Below are 23,047 nucleotides of genomic sequence, written 5' to 3'. Positions count from 1 at the left end.
AGTAAAGTTTAACACCCTGTACCTTCTTAATGAAGCATTATTGGAATATGATTTATATGGGGAGTCATATTATTTTTTAATATACTATTACCCACTGAAATATAATGAAACACTTGTGGGACACCCTGTATAGAGGCGTCGAATTTGAGACACCCTATACAAAGTGTTTAAAGTTATATGTATATATAATTATGATATTATTTATGTATAATTTTATTTTCACCTAAAAATAAAAGAGGTCACTAACCATCTCAAAAATAGTCGAGTAAACCAAAAATAATAAAAGTTTCATCATAACAGAGAAAGAACTTTTTAAACAATTTATCAACTAATTGTTTTTAAAATGTTTTATTTCCATGTATTCACTAATTATTAATCAGATATCTGGCCTCTATCAATAGTTTTTTGTATTAGTCATATTAGATCATCTGTTATAGGTCACTAAATACATGGTCCACAGGCTATGATGGTAATATTTCATGACCTTGGTTAGACGATTTGACCCCCTCGTTTTTTATTTATTTTATGAAGGACATGGTATATATAGTTACGAAATACGTGATGTCGAAAGTCTTTGTAACCATGTTGATGCACCTACGGCTACAATTCGAAAACATGGACTATGTTTCGCAAGTTATAACGATTCCTTAATTCACAAATTAATTAAAAAGCATATTTCTGTATTATATAACTTTTATTATGGTATTTTTAGTTTAAACAGTTTCTTTTAAGGTGGTTAATAAACCCTTGGAAATAAAATAATAGGACTTCAAAAACCTTGGATACAGGGTGTTCATTAAGCACTTCAACAATCTTTAAAGGGTGAATCTACTAATTTTAAGATAAAAAGTTCATATGAAAGTGAGCCCGTATCGACTTGGTTCTTGAGAAAATATAATCAAAATACCAAACAAACAAAAATTTGTTTGGTATTTTGATTATATTTTTGTTCAGTAATATGTTAATTTAACAAAATTCTGGATACTGGGAATATCGGTGATGAGAAACTCAAATATTTACTTCCTTTTTTGTTTAATGTTAAAGGGCGCCACATACAGTTTTGTACTTGAACTTAAATAACCATAACTCTTAATATTTGTCGCTCAAAGCAACCGTTTTAGAAAAAAAAAACGGTTTTAAACTTAAATTTGCGTTGGAAATTTTTTAGTTCAATCACTGAGAGTTTTTGAAAAATAAGCGGAAAATACATTATTTAGCGTCATGTGCTATGTTAGACTATCACTCTGTAAATTACTATCACCAAATTAGTGAAAATTAAATAAAAATAAAAATTTGCAAAAAGCGTACTGCATCTTTCCTCTGTAGCAGCAACACACAAAAAAACAGTAGATATATGGATAGCAAACCTTAATAAACCATCCCGAGGTTTCCATGGCAACAGAATTAGTCATAACAGTTGATTAAAAAAAGGTATTTTATCGTCATGTTGATGTTACAAGTAATAATTTATCGTGTATTGTGTTTAAAATGTACCGATATACCAAGGCAGAAACGGCAGACATTCATTTCACCTATGGAATGGCTCATGGTAATGCCCAAGCTACAAGACAAATGTATCAGACGTGATTTCCTCAAAGGGTAATTCCACACGTCTAAACTTTCATTAATCTTTACAGAAGGCTTTGTAAAATTGGCAGTTTAAAAAAAACAATAGATTTCCCAGAAAGGCCTGCGACAGTTCGAACAATTGAGATTGAAGAAGCTGTGTTAAATAGAATAGAAGACCCGCAAATTAGTTAAACGGAAAATTGCTAATGAATTAAATAATACACACACAATTGTGTGGCAAATTTTGAGATCTCAACAACTTTATCCTTATCATACACAACGTGTGCAGGCTCTATTTCCTAGAGACATTCCCCTCAGAGTAGATTTAAGCATTTAGTTGCGTAATACGTTGTTAAGAACCCCGGATTTCTTAAGCCATGTGCTTTTCATAGACAAAGCTTTGTTTTCTCGAAATGCCATAATTAAGTTTCACAATAACCATATCTGGGCTGAGAATAATCCTAATGCTATCATAGAAAATCATTTTCAAATACGATTTTCTCTAAATATTTGGGTTGGAATTATCGGTAATCACCTTATTGCATTCTTCCACAAAGACTTACTGGCGAAGAGTACCGAATGTTTTTAGAGCACGAGCTTCCTGAATATTTAGAAGAAGTAGATTTAGAAACCAGGAACAGGACGTGGTTGATACACAATGGAGCACCGCTATATTTTAGTTTGGTTGCGCGTCGATTGCTGGACAGGAATATCCTATCCGTTAGATAGAAAGTTCGAGATCGCAAGCCAGGCTTCTCAAATCACCTCATTTGAATTCTTTGGATTGTTTTCTGTGGAAGTCACTTGAAATCACTAGTTTGCAAAACTCCAGTCAAAAATTAAGAAAATCTAAAAAACAGCATATTTGAATCGTGTGCCATTATTAATCGGCCATCAGGTATATTCGAAAGAATTCGTCAATCAGTATTAAGGCGAATTGATGCATGTATTGCAATAGGCGGCTGTTATATTCAACAATTATTGTAAATGTTATTGACTTATTTACAAAAGTAGTTTAGTCTTAGTCTTATAACTGATCTAAGTTTGTCACATCATAATACAATCAACAAAAGACATTTTTTCGTTTATTTTTCAAAAACTCTCAGTGATTCAACTTACAAACTTCCAACGTGGATTTAAGTTTAAACACAGTTTTTTTTTCAAAACGGCTGCTTTTAGCGCCAAATACTAACAGTCATGGTTATTTAAATCCAGGTACAACAGTGTATGTTGCACTCTCTAACATTAAACAAAAAACTAAATAAATATTTGAGTTTCTCGTCACCGATATTTCCAGTATCCAGAATTCCGTCAAATTGACATGTTATTGAACAAAAACGTAATCAAAATGCCAAACAAGTTTTTTTCTTTGTTATTTTAATTATATTTTCTCAAGAAGCAAGCCGATGTGAACCCATGTTTTTTACCTTACAATTAGTCAAAGATTCACTCTTTAAAGGTTGTACAAGTACATAATAAACACACTATATATTAAAAGAATAAAAAACCGAACTCACCGTCCGATTCCCCAAATTGCGCACTCGGCACCCCAAATAGGCAGTCTTGCCCACCAGGGCGGTGACGTTCTTGGACGTTGACTTGTCAAAGTAGGGCCCCCGGTCGATTATCAAGGGCTCCACATCATTTTCCCCGTCTGAATACGTGTGCCGCGAGTCCTCCTGCCTCTTTACCCGGCTAAAGCCTGCAAAAGGTGGTTAAATTTAATAAGAAACCTGCACCTCCCCGGGGGATCCCGAAATGGGCCCGTTGAGAATGACGTAGCGGTCTTTAAGCAACTATTTACACGTGAAATGCGTACGAGGAAGGCGGGGGGAGACTTAATTAGTCGAGTCTTGGCAGGAGCTGGAAAAAACTCCAAAGTATTCCTTCAGTCTCCTACGGAGATATTTTCGATGCTCAGAGGGAGAATTTATATTCATAATTAACTTTCCCCCGGAGTCTCTGGCACAGGTTTTTTTTTGTAAGTTTCATAACGCACAAGGGCTAAATCAATCAATCGAGGCCTGACTCCGACGTCGGTGATGTATTAAGGAAGCAGCATGAATAAGTAACCGCCGCAATGGATTTCTCCAGATTACCGGCCCGGTGCGCAATACACGAATTCAACATTGATGAATGGGTCGGATGTGTCTGTCTCTCCTCGTACCAGCACACGTTTCCGGAATGTGACTTAATAACGCTTCCGGTCGGTGATTTGACACCTGATCTTGATATTCCCCAAACCTCTAGAGAAATTAGAGCCGAGATGAATGAGTTCGTAGAAATGCGGAGCGATGTTTGAAAGTAAGGGATTTTCTAGAGCTGCGTACGAAATACATCAAAACTGACGTCGGCATTCGTCTTTTTGGAAAAATAAGATAAAAATGAATACTATGTGCATTGGGTTATCTCTACAAAGAAGGAAGTTACGAATTTTCTCGGACTCGGTGAAAATTATTTCGAATTTGACTTCGGCAATAATTCTTCTCGTAAAAATTGTACGATAAGAGAAATAAAGAGGTTACCTTTCATAACATGTTAAAGCGAAACGCGCGAAGTTGCCTTGAAGACCCAACATATTTTTCTTGTTCTCAGAATGTCCCAAACAATTTGTAACGACCTAAAGGCAAACAACGCACAAATGTAATACAGGTTCCGACCTAATAAAGTCATTACCCGCGGGCAACTAGTCGCATGCAAACACAAAATAAATTGAAATCAAAGCGGGACGACTTTGTGTGCGCACCCGCGTTTACCCAAAGGTTTTTGCTCCTTCCTCTCGGAGGCAAATAAATAAGGGAATTATCAAGGGCACAGCTAGTTAACTGATAAGTTTCGTTTCGCAGCCGGTTAATTAATTAAGAGCGATGGAGGCACGTTCAGACTTAGTCAATGCTAGTGAGCAGCAGAAACCACTCGACGGTATGAATGTTAAAATAATTATTTTAAGTATGTTTATTTTAAGTGTGTGTAAGAGCTGCGAATTTGGTTTTGCTAAATTATTCGATTAATGAAGATGAATGCAAATAGTCTTGTGAAAAACTCTGGCTTGGTGTGTAATTAACTCGACTGCCCCAAATATCGGTTCCCTGTCCTATTAGGTCTGCGCTGAATGCTACTTCTTACCCTCGAAAGTTTTATCGAGATGCAGCAAATAGGACAGGGCAGGTGGCGCTGGTAGGATATTTTCCTGCAGGCCCAACACACTTGCCCTTAATTTGAAGATAAAAGATAGAACCGATGAGATCTGATAGGGTCAAAAGCGGTCTTTGAGATGCTCGAGCTAGTTAAACGCAGAACGCTAATGACGCATAAAGTCGTAATAAGCCTTAATCTTTTCATCGTAAAGATTTTTTAAGAATAGACCAATATTGTGATCCCTGAGTTTCGACAAACTTTTTCCAGAAAAACGAATGTCTCAATCAGTTTTGATGCTCCTCTAACCCAGTTGGAAAAAATTTTGGTGACACCAAACTTTTGCGAGGTCATTCACCTTGTGCTTACTACACGTTCTGTCATGCCCTCAGTAGATGCTTGCATTTTAACCTTACTTATTGCATCTTCTGTATTAATCGAGGTTTAATGAGGCGCTATATCCATAACAGGGCCACGAGATAATTAATCGCTCCCAAGCGGACAACGTCAAATCGCACGCCTCGATTTGTCCAAATTATCTGCGATTACCGTAATTCCATATAATCGAAAGGCGGAATCTCGATGGAACGTCAAATGCACTTCGGCTGCATTAGTTAGATAACGTCTGCCTGTATTTCCATCTCCCAACAGACTCTAACAAAATTGTCGGGCACCTGCCCATGTTGCCTCAATATGAAAATCCCCCTTCTGAAGCGTCTTTAAACCTCTCTCGCTTCTGCGAAACTTATTTATTATTCATGTTCTAATTAATCTCGACGTATAACCGTTCGCAAAGTAATTGAACTGGAAACCAAGCTCTCGACCGAGTGACTGTTATCACGTTTTAACTGATTGATGCCAAATTAAACGGGCGTCGTAAGATATCTAAAACTCTCCTTTTGTCCGTTTCATTTTCCGCAAGAATTTATTGCGCTCTTCTAGATGATGAACGCTACTGCTGAACCTGGAGCGACGGCTCAAACTAATTTTATAATTTTTCCTCAAAAGGTACGAAGTGAGCTAATGGCTAGGCATTTATATCGCTCTTGGAAGTCGAAATCCAAACAAATAAGCCTTGAGCTTTGAGCTATTGACTCTTCCGGCGTGAAGCACAGAGGGAATTTGCATGTGAGACATGCAGGCGTCTTTGAAGTTGTTGCCTCCATATTTTTCACGCTCCTAAAATTGACGCTCTATATCTGGGGCGGAAAAGTTCTCCCGCAGTGCCGAGACCAAATGTGCATCACATCGCAAAAATTATGTTTGCGACCATGGAACGATGTTATTAATTGCCCGAGGAATAATTTATGAACGTAGCAGTCGACGTCTGGTTTACGTAATAAGTTGCTCTATTAACGACTAGGTCTGCATTATTAAAGATTCACATACAGGCTCTCGATTATTAATATGGCGCCTTTAATAGGCGACGACTTTTCAATGAAAGTGAGCGATCGTGTGTTGCTGAGTTTCTCATTAGTTTAACTGGGTTGATGCCAAAATAGTAAAGTTGTTTTTGATTAAAATTACATTAAAAGTGCTTCCCGAGTTCCCTTTTTTGGAAAAAGTGAGTTTAAAATGAGTACCATGTTGATGGGGTATTTCTACAATTAGAGAAGTTACGATTTTCTCCAACTGGGTAACAGGTATTTCGACCCAGCCATGGCATTCGCTATTCTTGAAAAAAAATAGGTGAAAATGAATGCCACGTCGATGGGATCACCGCTACACATAAAGAACTTACCAGTTTCTCTCACTGTTGCTCCAACAAATACTCGATATCCAGGGGGTTCTTTTCACGAATAAGGAATTTAGAAACTTTCTCGAAATGGGTGAAAGGTACGTCAAACCTGATTGCCGCATTAGCTTTTCTATAGAAATAGTTGAAAATGATTTTGATGGAGTTGTCTTTCCAAATAACTATTCAAAGAATTTCTACGGATTTAAGAGTTACCCGAAAACAGACAATGCCAGTGGCATTTCGAGGCTAAAATTTATCTCTTAAAATAATTCCACGCCACAGTAACTTTTGAAATAAACTGAAATTTCATTTCAACGTGATTGGTCATAATTCGATCAACAGAAATAAACTCGATCCATCCCTCGGCAACAATGGCAATCACGACTCCCTAATTAACCCATTCTGACAACCTTCCTGGAACACCGGCAATATTATGATCTATGGGAAATCCGATTACTAATTACGCATCGTTATTTATAACAAAACCATCGGGATGGCTGCTTAGTTATTTGCGAGCAAATACATCGTTGTATTCAGAGACAAATCAGATTCGATTCACGAGTAAATTAATTTCGTTTTAATTAATGTGCGCCATTAGTACGTCGTGACATTGTAGATGGCGCACGTAGCGCAAACAGTACAGAGGCCTCGAGCTATGTGTATGTTCGTACGTTTCAGGCTCGACTCCCCCTGTTTGTTCAAGAAGTAATTACTACATGATGTCTCTACATATATGTTATGTTGTTCAATACGTCTCAATTAAGCTTTCTTGCGTGTTGTTTTAGAACCAATCATTCGCCCGGAAAAGCCGTCGAGTTTCCACGGAAAATTTCAGGAAGTGAGGAAAAACGACGGGATTTTAATTGCCTGAAAAATTTGCATTCGCAAAAATGCAAGTTCCAGGCAGTCGCCCGCAATTTGTGTACTTCCGGAGAATGCCCACGCGAGGCATTTCCACATCCCGAGGGTGACTTGCGTCGAACCGCAGCACTGAAATATTATTCATTACCAGGGCACCCTCACCTTGGAAATTTATACCTGCCACAAGCCCAAGACGCGGTTTAGGTGAAATTACACGCGCAGCTGTTGCCTCCCCCCCAAGACCGTCGTCCTCAAAACCGCAGAATTACGACCCGTTTTAACACTACTTAAAAACCCCCCGGTTAACTTCCGCAGGCGGCTCATAATTTATGACTGGCAAAACCCTCATCAACTGTCCTACCAACAGTAATAATAAGGCTTTATATGACGGTTTCGAGAGCAACATACCCTTTAAATGCTGAGAGTTCCCTGCGCGGCCCTTACGGCCCCATTTTCGCCCCATTAAGGGTCCCTTGGTCGGGATGCTTTGGAATGAACTCCCTAATGGTTAATGTAGGTGGTGTCAGCTAATTTTGACGCTGTCTAGACAATGCTGTTTTTGGGGAGGGTCAGAAATTTACTTAGTGGATTTGTGAGATTTATTGGGTTTTTCGGAACCTTCAGGATCATCGACCCCCCCAAAGTTTTAAAATCGGTAAAACTTCTCTTCGAGTTTGAAAAAATTCTTAACTTTCTTACTGTACTGATAACGCCAGATGTGTGGTACTAATTTCCACCTAACTTTTTCCAAAAAGAGAACGACGTAAACACTTTCGATGTACTTCGATGAGTACTCTTATCCAGGAAACTTTTTCAAAATCACTTCTTTTAATAGCTCATCTTTAGGCTTTAGCCCCATTCGGGAAAGCAAACCATCAATTTTGGTATTTTCTCACGAGTGGGGTGAGATAACTATATGCGAAATTTCGCCGCTATTAATTAGTAAAGCTAGTTCAACTTTTCCAAATTATTTAAAATTCCCTAAGCGCAAAGAGCGGTCTTTCGACGCTAAGCCGCCCCGTAACTTTTAATTGAAACTTTCGCAATTAAGCTTAGAATCGCCTCGGATTATTTCTATACACTTTGCACTCAATCCGTAGCTAATATTTTTGCAATTGCCGCCTTCTCATTTTGGAAAAAATACGAATCAGATTGAATTTATGAAACGTTCCGAAAAAATGGAGATCCTAGGAACCCGTCGGGGCCCTAATTTCGCAATTTCGCACCTAGCGTACGGTCTAACGACTCCGAATGGAACTTTTAATTGAATTTACCCAAATTATGCAAGCTGTAAGCCCCGGCTTCGCCTACTTTAGGACAAAACGCAATTACGTTTTTGTTTTTCCTTTCGAGTGCTGCAATAGCGAGTTTCTGCGTAATTTCCAGAAAATTTCTAAAAACACTTAACATTCTGCATCAATTCCTGAACAGGTCCTAGACAATTGATGGGAAATTAGTGAACTAATTTAGGCTTAAATGGCTGAGTACCTGATATATCTGCCATCGGCCACCATTTGTCTAATGAAGCGATGCAAGGCGCCGTATGTGACGCGATGCGGATAAATGACCAACGGTCCATTGTTCACTGGCAGAAAAACGCGCGTTTCACGGGCCCATTTGAATTGGAACTTACGATAACTCAGTGCGATCGGTATCAGGCAGGAGGCGCGTTCATATTTTAAAAAAATGCGGAGAAAAATCGCTCCCTTTTGCGCCGTTACGGGCGTCTGTTTTATGGCGGTTTGGCTGGAATTAAGTATTCCAGTAACCTTCTCGTTGAAAATGCAGCTTTGGGAATTAAGAATTGAGCGGAAAAGTTGCCGCTTTGTACGCTTGTCGAGTGGTTAATTTAAACAATAGCGAAGCGTGTAACATAAGAGGAAAAGTTAGCTGAAAATTAGTATCTTGTCGATTGAAGCATCTTTCCTCTCGAATTACCTGAGAGATACGTTAAAGCTGACTACAAAATTCGATTGTCTGAAAAAATATGGCCGAAAAAGTGTACCTTACATCTGATGTCACCTTTTCAGATAAGGAAGTTAGAGCATTTCTTCAACTGGCTGAGAGGTATGTCAAAACCGCGTATTGCAGTCCCTTTTACGAAAAAAGTTAGCTTACAATGAGTACCATTTCTCTGGGGAAATTTTTTCTTATAATAAAATTAAGAATTTCCTTCCACTGGGTTAAAAGTACATTAAAACTCACTAAGATATTCATTTTTCTGGCAAGATTAGCTAAAAATCTCTGTAAATAAGGAAGTTGGCAATTTCTTCGCACTATACAAAAAGTGAGACGAAATTTACTTGGATATTTCCTTTTCCTGGAAGAATGGATCGAAACGGATACTAACTTCATGGATTTGCCTTGAAATATAAGCAAGCTACCCACATATACCAAAACGGCTCAGATATCATCACATTTCGCCAGCTTCAATCCCACGCAAGTTTAACACTAAACCATCGGGTAATTACCAGTAGAGGCAAACATGGACAGCACCACCATCCTGATGAGCCACATCTCCCGACAGTGCATTTTCCACTGAAACAACTGAACTCACTCGAACACCAACATTCCCCTCGAAAACAACTCACATCCTAAAAGCGCGAAAACCGCGAAAAATCGCACAACAGCAAGAACTCGACACAGACACTCGAAACTTTCACCACGCGTCGCATATTCAGCTTGAGAGGATGCAGAGCTGGGGCGTCGCGACGCGCTCCGTTGACGTCCCGCTGGCGCACTGGGAACACCCGATGACCCATTGGAACGGCGCGGGAAAGAGCGCATGCGTGCGCGACTCGTTTGCCCGCCGTCGAGATGCCACCCGCGTTTACAGTTTTCTTAACAAATTACGGTTTTTGGCCGGCCGCCGGGCGGCTTACCGGTGACAGATCTTCAGGGTATTGGCCAGATTTAAGAGTCGTTTTAAAAGGTTACGTCGTGGATAAGTCGTTTGGTTTTTTTGGCGATGAAGGCGGCTAATGGCGCCCGTCTGATTGAATTTTACCGCGAAGGTTCTTTTATATAGCTGAAAGAAAGAGAGTTTTCGAATTACCGACCAAACGCAACTTGCTACACGCTACTATCGATCCGCTTATGCATTGGTACCAAAGTCCATCATTTCCCTCTCTTTTTAGTCATGAGCACCTAATTTTCTACCGAAGAATGCACCAAAGATCAGCTGATGGCAGTACCGCGTTTCACTTGGCGCGTGATGGTCAATGAAAAGTGATAACCGCGACTTCAATACGGTCTAATAGTGAAGGTTAATTGCGAATATTTGAAATTCAGTTTATTGGTAAGATTGGATGGGTGCCCTAGTATTCTAGATAAATTTTATAAAACACGAAGAGAGAAAGGGAGATATGTAAAACGAAAAGTAGACCATAAACGAAATTCTTTATTAAAACCCTCAGACCTTCGTGACGTGCCAAATTTATACAATATGAAAATTTTACTAAAGTACAGAGTGCGGTTCAAATTGGCCATTTCTAACAAGTGAGGACAAAACTAATGTAGATATCTGAAGCTCCATTTTTATTATTTTAGTGCTCCTTGTACAGAGTCCAGATTTCATCGTCTTTGCCGAGTATCTACTACATTATTGTTGAAGATAGACACGAGCCCGTAATTTATTTATCACATATCATGTGTAAGTTTATTTCTACGTACCCGCAGTTTATTTTAATAAACTTACTTAACGATGAGAAACGCATTTTATAACTCCATAGGTATTACAGTTAAGAAGCTACAGGGCGTTTTTCTAAAACATTAATATTTTTAGAACCTGTAGCGTTCCTACGCGGAATTCAAGGTCGTCAAAATGTCATAGAGAAAGTTGTCGTTTATCACTCGGTACTAACGAAAAATCAGAAAAACCAAATGCGTCACTGATTAGAGAAGAATAGCATCATTAAAAACAATTTTTAAAAAAACCACTAGATGTACCGAATGACACGAGAATTACTAGCCAATCAATTACTCTGGTTTATAAAAATTTACTCTCATCTGTCTAGAAGCTGACTTATTACGGTATTAGATTTTTAACTTACGTTAACTCACTTTCGGTCGATTTAAAAATTACTGTAATGAAATTAACTAATTTTAACTTCATTATAAATTTGTCTCCTCTCTATAAATTGTGTAAAGCTCCAAATTAACAATTTTTAAACTTCAATATTAAAATACTTAATGTCGCATAAAAAAGAGAACCAGCATAAAAGGTTACTGGGACGGATAGCGAGTGAGGCGAATACTAATTAAGTGAATGCTCTCGATGAAATGTATGAACTGAACGGAAATTTGTATAATAATTGTCAATTTTCATAGGAAGAAAAAATATATAAAAAGTATTATTTTTAGGCTAAAAAAATGTTTGTCAAATTGGCACTGATCTTATTTGGCAAAATTGAAGTTAACCAAATTTTTTGAAATTTTGCAGGTGAATTCAGAATTTAAAAACCTTTGGCGCGAATCAGTAGAAATAAATATCAGTTAGTACCTTTACACCGAATGAATCAAATATCTGGTTCAAGAAGTAAATGACGTCATGACTACTTTCTTCAGGGCGTTAACACCCAACATTAAATTTTTAGAACTTGAATTTAATTCGAAGTAAATGGGACCAAATAATCTATCTTAAGGCGTAAACAATTTAGTGCTTTACTTCAAATATCAAATGTGAGCCATGCCTGCAAAAAACAGATGTTTTCCATCAAACCTTCAATAAAACATAGAGTATGAGATAATGGATCGTTCAGCCTTATTGCATTGAACAGGTTCTTCAAAACTATGGTGTAAATACACACATGCACCTGCCAAGCTTAATTGATACTTAATTTAGTTTACGCCGTAGGTGAACTGAGTAATTATCAGCAAAATGTGTCATAAAAAATAAATGATGTGATTTCTTTCGAGGTTTTGACAATAACGAATTATTAAAGAAAATAATTTTTGTAATTTGGAAAATTGCTTTACCCTAAGAAACGCCAATAATTTAATGAATATCGAATACTGAAAAAGCTATCTGTAATTTGAAAATAAATACATTTAATTGCTGTAACAACAATGGCGTATCGAACGCAATTTTGACGTAATAAAATAATCAGGATCCAAACAAACAGAAGAAACAATTCTGAAAAATTGCCGAGTACTAAAACATTTATAATGGCACTGTAAGTAAGTCTAGGCTTACATCAAATACAGAAAACTGGTAATTTTGGCATGGAAAAGCACCTACTCGCATATTTCCACAAAACGCTAATAAAATGTCATATTGAACGTATCACTAAAGTTGCCACCCTCCGAAGGAGATTTTCTGCAAATTCTTTCAAAATTAATTTCTGATTCAATCTTTTGAACCAGGAACACTGAACTTGAAAAAACGCAGCAGGTCGAGAAGCACCAAGAGCAGAAACCTCTGCGACGACCATTTTGGCTCCATGACAAATGCCTGCGATTTTGATTCGAAAAAATCCTTTCTCGACACAATAAAATGCTAATAAAGCTTCACTAAACATGTCAATAGAGATTCCGAAATATTTCCACACGCTAGCGGGGATTTTCTCGGGAAATTTCTCAGAATTAAGTCAGCTCCAAACGCATGAGTGGGCGCCGCTATTGTTCAAATCAATACGCACTTTCAACTGAAAAATTGCAAGTAGGCCATGAACCGTGACGTCAGCCACAACCTCCCTCACGACATCAAATATGTACATCCTCGAGTTCCTCTGTATTCGCTAAAAAAAAAAGTACAGGGACGTACGTGACCGATATGGATAAACGAAGTATCGCCTTAAAGTAGTGTATACCGCTTTTCATGAATACCGATTTTCCGTCCCGAATCTCCACAAAATGCCAGTTTATAATCCTCCATTCCATTTGTTCTTCCACTCTTCCGCTTCCATCAAATTCTAGTATTTTTGGTAAAATCTGAGCAACATCTACTAATACACCCAACAAGCATTAAAAGTTAGCAAGAATTATAAAAAGTTACAAAACTTTTCTTTTTTTGATGATGCAATTGCTTATTACAAATATGTAAAGAATGAAATTGAGTATGTTTCCACAGAAGGGACGAAAAATTTGGTCCAAGGACCAAATGACATCAGAAGTAGCTAGGTACTTTCTTCACGGTTCAGAGTTTTCCGATAATGGATTTGGTTCGAAGTAAATGAGGTAATACCTGGAACAAATGATCTTTTTTGTGGAGGACACTTTTAAAACGGACCAATTAGCTCAGCTTCAGATTAACAACGGTTTTCCTTTGCCCAGCAGTTTATTTTAAATAGCTAGTCTCTCATATTAATTGGATTAACACTTAATCAAATAGTTTGGAATAACTGGCGGAATCGAAATAACGAGTTTGACCTAGTTTCATCGTCTTGTTTCCTTATTGGATATGTAGTCATTTGACTCAAATAATGGATATTTGGCATTGTGAAGGATACCTCGTACGCAGCTCGCAGAGCAATGACTCCAATTTGCATGCAATAAACATTTAGAAAGTTGAAACTACGAAAACCATACGAATGTCTCGATAACGGGCCAAAATGATGTATAGAATTAATGTCTCGGATGAAGATCCAGGCCACTAAAATAACAATTAACTTTTATTTTCTGTGTGAAGAGATTAAAATCAATAAAAATGAATGAGAGACCGGCGCGTGTACTATTTTTTCTTTCTTCAAACGGCTGTACAAGAAGTTCTGACGACATCAGTCACTCTTTTCCTTAACCAGGCGCGAAGGTCAAGTTCGACCGGTTTAAAACACAGATATAGTTCTCAAAAGGTGTAAATTTATTCTTAAAACATGTAGTCTCACTTCAAATATTACTTTCTTTTTATTATACAGTAAATTCCAATTAATTTGCTTTCTCTACAAATTTGCCCTCATTTAAGAAACGCATAATGCTGGTTCCGAGATGGCAACAATCAACCTCATAGTGTCAATATTGTCACTCCTCCTTCTCACCGGAAGTTCCATCCTCAGCGAGGCCAATGCCCTCATCGATTTCCCTCATCAAAACAAAAATGGAACGCAAAATGAGGCACTAATGGAGAACGTGTCTTTAAGGGAATTAGTGGGGCGGCAGCTGAACGACTTGTGGGACTACCTCATAAATGGAAGCCCTGAGGAGCCTCAAAGCACCTTTGCTGGCAAATATACCTACTCTTTAACACTCAAATAACTTTAATCAAACAATTTTATTGCTACAGGAAGATGTTTCGGCATTGGGAAGAAACTGCAGCGAATAATGCCCATTCTGATGATGGGAGGTGGAATGATTATTACTAAATTAGGTAAGTTATAAAGAGAAAAACTAACCCAATTTTAACCAAAATACATTTTCCTATAGCTTTTCTGGTACTGTTCTCCCTCAAGACTCTAGGGCTTTTAGGCCTGCTCCTACTGGTTAACGTGGGTACAGCCGCAGCCAAATTCGGAGCATTTCTTGCCAGTAAAAAAGAACACCATGAACCCCTACATGTGCATGTTCAGCCTTGGAAAAATTGTTAGTATTAACTATAACATTTTGTTTCACTCAGGAGTTATTGAGTATAATGTGGTCATAGATGAGGAACATTACTCAAGCAGCCACCTGAAAGGTCCTCCTTATGGGTGGGATGACAAGAGCGACATTGACGTGCAAACTCATGAGCTGTACAACCTCTATGAGAAGCTTAAGATGGAGCAGAATTTAAGGAGGTATTTGGCATCAAGTGGAAGAATGTAGTAGATTAGGGCATTATGAATTGATTGTAAATAAAATTAATTTATTTTTGTTAATTTTGTTTTTTTAAGCTGAGATATAACTGAAGAACTCTTGACTTGCACATAACAAATGATTAAAACTCATTATTTAAGTAATTTATGTGATAAAATTGCAAAAATCACAATTTTTAGGCAAGTACAATCAGATACACATTTAAAGGGATCTATCAAGACCTACCTTATTTCATAGTAGTGATTTGAAGCTGAAAGAAATACTAAACTTGTTCAGGATTTATCTGCTATCCTGCCTGCAATTCCATCAACAAGAATCACTTGAATTTTTCTTATTCTCGGGGCTTGAATATCGATCTTACACTTGTTAAGCACTTGTATATAAAATTACTCTTTTACATGACAATTTGAGTATAAAAAGGTGCATTTATATAGAAAAGCGCCTCTGATTTCCCTATTAGACCCATCATTCCGCGTAGTTTAATAAGTTTAAGTGCAACAATAACCGGTCTGAAAGTCCGATAAAAATAATTATTGTTATTTGAGGTTATGTCCCTTTTGTGATGTAGCCGCTGAGGTTTTTGCAAGTTTTGACGCGTTTCAAGCGGGATAAAAGTTGAAACTGCAGTCAAATTAACGAGGATACATTAATCTATAAAATTTCATTCGAAGTGAGGCGTTTTATAACGGAGATCGACATCAAAAAATCTTTTAAAAATCGCGGATATTACCACAAAGAAAATAAAATTAATTTAGTTCAAAGTGGCGCCAAACACCAAACCTTGAATAAATAATAACTCTTAGGAACATTCAAACAATTCATTAACGGTTCAAGTTACTCTAACTAGTCTAAGATATGGTAGTTTTCCGTATCTAAGGTTGGAGTACGAGAAGAATAGAAATGATGTAACTAAATAATATAAACATATATTGTAGCTTCCCCTTTATTTATAACATTAACTTTAGTTCACCACATTGTCTAGAATGTCAACTATTTGCTGTAAAACATCTAATTTCAATAAAGTTTTTAGATGAAAGTCACAAAGAGAAATGAATTTTTCAAAAATGTACGTTCTATTGAAATAAGGCTTAATAATGGCGGTAGTGGAAAATATCATTCCGGCTTCATCGAAAATGTTAAAAATTTAAAAGGGGAAATCGCCATTTTCTCCATTTGCGTACCATGTAGCGAGTTTTTGAATATATTGTAAATTACAGATCTCGACGAGCTTTCTAGAAAAAGGAATAGAATTTTTGACTGTACAATTAATAAAACGCAGCTATAGCAGCTAAAAGCTGAAAGAGATTCAAAGGAACTGAAATTTATTATCATGTTTTATCCACTATAAGAATATATAGGGATTTCTATACACAATATATATTATACATTTCAATGCCAACTACAAAGAAGAATTAATCACTTTTTACTTCATTAATAATAATAAAACCAACAGAGAACGTCGAAACCAAAAGCGGCTTGAAAGGGCTGAAATAAGAAATAACATACAGTCAGTGCAGAAAGTATTCGTACACCAGATCATTTTATATAAATAGTATTTTTTATGCTGTTAAGCAATTTTTACAAAAAAACATAAATAATCATAAATGTTCTTTGACCTTTTTATAATATATTTTTTACCAAGAAAGAGAAAAATACTTTTAGTTGATACGAAAATGACAGTATAAACAAAAAAATTTGCAGGAATGTGCTTGCAAAAAGTATTTTTCTCTATTTTGCACCTTGAACTAGTTCAGAGGTGATCTATCCAAAAAAGTTGATTAATAAATAATAGAGGTAGTTAGTTTAATTCGTTCGGGGTGATTACGTAAAATGTTTGGTCCATTGTGATCATGGGACGTAAAGGTAACGAAATATCAGAAGAATTGCGACGAATAACTCTTAAACTACATAATGACTGCAAATTATTGGTAGAAATTAGTCGAATGATAAATAGATCAAGATCTACTATCCAAAGCATAATAGACAGATATTGCCTGCGAAAAACATTAAAAAATCGATGACGCTCAGGACGGCCAAGAAAAATATATTATTATTTGGAACGTCTATCACACGAAAAGTAAAAGAAAACCCAAAAATAAGTGCAGAAAAAATCGCTGCAGAACTAAAAACTTTCAACAATAAGGATGTCTCAGCCAGTCCTATTAGGAATTATTTAAGAAATAAAGGGTACCATAGCAGAGTAACTCGTAAAAAATACTTTATAAATTAAATCAATCAGAAGAAACGATTAGAGTTCGCTAGAACTTATATTAACACCCCCATAACATATTGGAATAAAGTGATTTTCACTGATGAGAGCAAATTTGAAGTTCTTGGAAGTAAAAGATATTTTAAAGTATGGCGGAAAAACGGCACTGAATTTAATAAAGAAAATTTGCGACCGAGCGTAAAGCATGGCGGAGGTGCGGTATTAGTATGGGGCTGTATGAGCGCTGCAGGAATAGGATCGCTTCATTTTATAGATGGCATAATAAACCAAAATATGTATATAAATATTTTAAAAAGCCACCTCCATGCTAGCGCAACTAAAATGAGGATTAAGGATGATTCTATATTTAACCAAGATAACGATCCCAAACACACAGTTCTTAACACCAGGCTCTGGATTTTGTACAATACTTCAAAATATTTAAGAACGCCTCCACAATCAACTCAATTGAACATCTTTGGGACTATCTCGAAATAAAATTAGAAACCATGTTATTTCATCGAGAGAAGGGTTAAGGTTGCCCTTCAAGAAGAATGGAACAAAATACCAAATTTGATATCAAATTTTGTTAATTCCATACCTAGAAGACTAGAAGCAATAATAAAGTCGAAAGGAAACCCAACACGTTATTGAAGCAAAATTTATTGTTGCTGTATTACTCATTTTGTTATTAATTTAGGTCTGTACGAATACTTTTTGCATTTCTATTCTAGTCCATTTTGTTGTTTATATTAATTATTTAATAATCAATATTATTTACTTTTGCGTTAAAAATATGTACTAAACGTATAAAAAAACATTTATGATTATTTGTGTTCTTTGTAAAAATTGCCTAATAATATCGAAACACTACGTTTTATATAATATTATCCACTGTACGAACACTTTCTGCATTGACTGTATATCTTTTTATGATAGCTTGTAGAATAATTTTGATAAGTGATATATTATGAAACTCAAGGAGCTCTACAAAAATGGTTATATTACTTCTTACTGAGCCGTTAATAATAACAGCCCTAGAGGGGCGAAAGTGGTTTGAAAATGCTGAAACTGGAATTATCACCATTTTTTCCTCAATGGTGACGTGCAGCTTATTCTTGTGCAGAATGTAAATTGTAGATTTGGAACAGCTCTACAAAGGAGTTTAGGTTGCTTTTTGAATTAGGTTAGTAATTAAAAAAGTGTTATTAATGAGGCATCTCACGGCTTCAATTACAGGGTGTTAATTAAGTACGTGCAGATACTTCAAGGGATGAATTTCTGGCCGATTCCAATACAAAAAGTTTCTATTAACATAGGATCGCAACGGCTCCGTTTAAGAGAAAAAGAGTTTTTAATTTTAATTTGGTTTTCTCTGAATATTTTTGGACAGAGATGAATCAATCGGACGAAATTTGATATTCGGGGAGTTTTTTATGATGCAAAACCCAAATGAAATTACTTAGTTTTTTTATTACTGATAGAGGGCACACGGGGTTTCATCACATTTAAATTAGCCCTAACTTTTTTGCCCCACACTATAGATCACTTTTGTAGTAAGAGCATTATTGTACATTTAGTTTTATTGAAAAAAGTACTCTTGGAGAATATCTCTAGAAGCAACCGTTTTGGGGATAAGTGGGCTTATAGTTAACATGTCTTGGATAAAATTGATCAATAACGATTATTAAAAACAACAAAATTGGTTTAATATTATTATAGCAATTTTTTTATGCATATTTCTCTTAATTACAGTTTTAATTCTCAATTTAGTCTCATTTAATATTGTACGGTAATTTTTTTTGGTTTCGTTAAATTCTTAGTAAAACGTTATTATAAACTTATGTTAATTAAAAGCCCATTTATCTCCAAAACGCTAGCTTCTAGAAATATTCTCCAAGAGTACTTTTTTAAATAAAACTAAAAGTGACCTACAGTGTGGAGCAAAAACGTTAGGACCAATTTGAATGTGATGAAACCCCGTATCTGGCGCTCTCTATCAGCAATCAAAAAACTAAGATAACATTTGGGTTTTGCATCATAAAAAAAACTCGAATATTAAATTTCGTCCGATTGATTCATCTCTATCCAAAAATATTCACAGAAAACCAAATTAAAATTTAAATTTAAACACTCTGTTTCTCTTAAACGGAGCCGTTGCGACCCTATGTTAATTAAGAACGTTTTGTGTTGGAATCGGTCAGAGATTCATCCCATAAAGTATTTGCACGTACTTAATTAACACCCTGTATATGAACTACTCATGCAAGTGTGTACCTGCGTAAAAATTTCGTGAATATAGGAAGATCTAAAATGTATTTCTGGATGCAGGCGCAGGCCATTCTGTACTGCATGCCACTCGCTGCCGAAATAAGGCTGAAAACAGCGTTGTGCAATCCGAAAAACTGGTCCTGAACAATTAGGAGGTCCTCCCAAAAAAAAAGCAGAAGCGGATCCGAAACGATTAGGCGGCATGACGAAATCCCGCCGGTATGCGGCGCCAAATCGCGTATGACATGCAAGATCTGCTTCTTTATTATTTATGATTTCGCTTCCTGGTTTCAAATTGAAGGTTTGTCCCTATGTTACAGTAAACTATTTCTCTGTCATGTATTGGCATGACTCGTGGAATGAATAGAAATAATACATTGTTACAGAAGCATTAGAAAAGCCCCATGTATACAGTGTCGCCCATAAAGTCCGCATCATATGGGATTTTTTTTAATTTATAGATTTGAGTATATTTTGACTTTGCCTTCAGGTTTTGCTTTTCAAATGACGAGGAGTGCCATGCAAATTGAAAAAAAATTACTGTCTCTCACCGTGAAGTTGAATTTTTTTTCAAAATCATTTAAAATCTGGCATTATTTCTCAAAATGTTGAAAAATCACAATTGCCAATTTTCAACTCTTTCGGACGACTTTCATTTTTTTTTGTATTTCTGCATTTCCGAGGTATTCAAATCGGTCAGCAACCTTGGAAGAATAATTATTTGTTTATACAGGGTGTCCCACAACTGTAGGGATACAGAGCAGGTGGAGATAGTACATGTAAAAACCAGAGGTATCAACTTGTCTGTATCAAATATTGACAGTTATGAAAATACAAAGTATTTTAATCGGCCGGGTATTTTTAACAGAATAAGACAGTATTTGAATAGGGCTAAGCAAAAATGTATTGAAGTTAATGGAGGTCACTTCCAATACTTTTTGAAATAAGTAATTTGCTTGATGTTTTGTTATTCGGTTTGTTTATCACTATTTTGTTATTTTTAGTTAAAATGTAAAAAGCGTAAGTTTTTTTGCATAATTTATTTACTAAAATAATTTTTTTATGTCAAAATATTTAAGTTTTCATAAATTTTAATCAAAAATTGCAAAAAAACTTGCTGCAAAAAAATTATGGTTAGGTGCATGTAGGTGGCACCCCCTTAACGCTACATCAAAACCGATGGTTACATCTTGTGTATAGTATAAAAATATCTAAGTCCATAAAATTTCAATAATTTATCTCAAATGGTTTTCAAATAATTTATGATTTTCGAAGAAAAAAATTTTTACGCATCTTATATTTTCTTAACTAGCAATATTTGATGCCAAATGTCTCATTTTTACATGTACTATCTCCACCGGCTCTGTGTTCCTATAGTTATGGCACACCCTGTATATCTAGCTCTCTGTCAATCAACTATATAAAAATATCGCAAAATAAGGCAAGCTGAACTTTTTTTATAAACTAAATTAACTTTGCATCAAGACATGTCTAGCGTCTTTAATGAATTTTACATTTTCTTTAAAAAGATATATTTATTACAACTTTAATTAATGAATACTCAATCAGACAATTGCTTTGCTATACCATAATTATTTTGCACGGTTGCTAATCAATTTGAATGCCTCAGAAATGCAGAAATATAAAAAAAATAAATGAAAGTCATCCGAGCAAGTTGAAAATTGGCATATAGGTAGAAAATAAGAAACTAAGAAACTTTTTTGCTTCGCGATTTTTCAAAATTTTGAGAAATACTGGTAAATTTTGAAAAGAAAGTTGCAAGTCGAGAATTATAGACAGTCATTTGTCTTTCGATTTGTATGTCATTTCTTATCGTTTCTGAAGCACAACCCGAACGCAAAATCGAAATTTACCCAAACTCATAAGTAAAAGAATTTCCCATATGGTGCGGACTTTATGGGTGGCACTGTATAATTACGTCACTGATTTGATAGAGGTTTATTAATAATGATGTTTTTTTTATCTAAGGTGAAAGACCGGTCGGTTTATCCGCTTATTTTAGCTGCCAGAGGCGTAGCAGTACACTATGCATGCAATTGAATTTAATCTCTGAACACCCCCTTAAAAGGTCAAGCCTTAGGGGAGCGTTCATGCATTCATGAGTGAAAGTAGCTGAAGCTGTAGAAGACTTTATTAAATATTCACCGGCGCTACTGGCTGGCGCCTAACAAGGTCCCGAAGATGACCTTCGCCTTCATCAGGAATTCTTATTTTAGACTGTTGCCGCGAAGACGATCTTTAGACACAGCAAGTATGAGCTGGATATATTAAAATTTAATACACCATTTATTCGAGTACAGCAAAAGGGGTTCTAAATGCGATTTAAAAAAATAATTAATTAATAAACCGAAAGCGGTGTCACAGACTCGATCCCCGCTGGCTCCCCTCTTCGGTATTATTTAAAAAATCCTCCGAGGTTTTATTGTTAAAAAGCAACAATCAGTTGCGTTCAGATTCGCGCGCTGTTTATATTATTCACTATTCGCAGTGTGAGTGCATAATATCAGTTTTTAGGGGCTGATGAGGTAACACTCACACCTCGCACCTATAGAGTTCAGATTATTAAGTAAGCTAAAAATAGTTTTTGTACATTTTGATGCATTTATATGCTTATATTGTTAATAGTGATGAGATGAGTGTGAGGGAAGATTTATTTTAATCGCTCCTGCATATAGAGAGGATGAAGTCAATTATATAAACCTACATCGGATGTGGTTAATTATGGCTATATCTGTGAAAAGGCCATGAGCTAGCCTCTCCTAGGCTTTGTCTGTAGCTGAGAAATTAGACATAGCCTAGTTGGGGCTAACTTTCAACCTTTTCTTCAACTGAGCTACAGCTACCCTGCTAGAGCATATGAATCGCCTAGTGCCGTAACGTTCAGCGTCTTAAGCCGTATTTTTTTCAATGTTACGTGATAAAAACACGAATTATCCCATAGATATTTAAAAAAATACCGTTTGTGTTATTCAAACGGGTGAACAAACGAGTTTCATTTCGCAACCATTATAGTTACATACAGGATGTCCCAATAAAAAGAAGCCATCCAGGATATTTCGTATTTTGTCGTGTTTGGAAAAGTTGTAAGAAAATAAATCGATTGATTTTTTTAGGGAAGTATGTTTTGACATATACTTGACATTTGATCGAGAAACTCCCTAACAGGGGGCGTTGCACTCCCTCCAAATTTGAACAGAGAAGAAGAGTCATGTGACACTTAGTTCTAGAAGTTTTGGAACCCTCTTTATAATAAACTGCGATAAAAATAATTTTGACGTGTTCTTTTTGCAAAAATTTTAATTTTATTTTTCATTGTTAAATTCACTTGCAAGAAAAAATCAGATTTGGTTTATAAATTATCTACTCTTCACTTCTGGATTTTATCAATTTTAATTAAAAAAAGTTAATGGGTTTGTTATTTTCTACCAGGTAAGACCAAATTTTATTCATTGTAGATTTAAAATGCAAACATGGTATTTTCAATTCAAGAACGTGTGGAATTGGTAGATTTCTAT

At 36.0% G+C, this 23,047-nt stretch overlaps 2 protein-coding genes across 3 annotated transcripts in view; one reads left to right on the top strand and one right to left on the bottom strand.

Moving 5' to 3' along the window:
* LOC136418562 (zwei Ig domain protein zig-8-like) overlaps positions 1-10,042 on the bottom strand; it is a 58,045-nt gene extending 48,003 nt beyond the window's left edge. Inside the window, exons 1-3 of one of the 2 annotated variants that reach the window (XM_066404663.1) lie at positions 9,775-10,042; positions 7,712-7,804; positions 3,087-3,271 (exon numbers count right to left, since the gene is read on the bottom strand). In XM_066404663.1, the coding sequence (XP_066260760.1) occupies positions 3,087-3,271; positions 7,712-7,804; positions 9,775-9,835 (339 nt within the window). In that variant the 5' untranslated portion in view covers positions 9,836-10,042. The remainder of the gene's footprint in view (positions 1-3,086; positions 3,272-7,711; positions 7,805-9,774) is intronic. The other variant, XM_066404664.1, reaches the window with a different exon arrangement.
* Positions 10,043-10,194: 152 nt separating this feature from the next.
* Positions 10,195-15,096, top strand: LOC136418568 (uncharacterized). Its single transcript, XM_066404675.1, has 5 exons — positions 10,195-10,601; positions 14,205-14,462; positions 14,523-14,606; positions 14,663-14,818; positions 14,880-15,096. Exons 2-5 carry the CDS (start codon positions 14,228-14,230, stop codon positions 15,038-15,040), a joined length of 636 nt encoding a protein of 211 aa, XP_066260772.1. The 5' UTR covers positions 10,195-10,601; positions 14,205-14,227; the 3' UTR covers positions 15,041-15,096.
* The last annotated feature ends 7,951 nt before the right edge of the window (positions 15,097-23,047 follow it).

The sequence above is a fragment of the Euwallacea similis genome, chromosome 35 (assembly GCF_039881205.1).
Source record: "Euwallacea similis isolate ESF13 chromosome 35, ESF131.1, whole genome shotgun sequence".
Lineage (NCBI taxonomy): Eukaryota > Metazoa > Arthropoda > Insecta > Coleoptera > Curculionidae > Euwallacea > Euwallacea similis.
Note: the sequence above shows the minus strand (reverse complement) of the source record. Positions and strands in the feature narration are given on the sequence as shown.

Coding starts and splice junctions, on each gene's coding strand:
- LOC136418568 (XM_066404675.1), top strand. CDS start 14,228: ATGGCAACAATCAACCTCATAGTGTCAATATTGTCACTCCTCCTTCTC. Junction 14,607..14,662: donor AATGATTATTACTAAATTAG/GTAAGTTATAAA, acceptor ATTTTCCTATAG/CTTTTCTGGTACTGTTCTCC. Junction 14,819..14,879: donor TGTTCAGCCTTGGAAAAATT/GTTAGTATTAAC, acceptor ATGTGGTCATAG/ATGAGGAACATTACTCAAGC.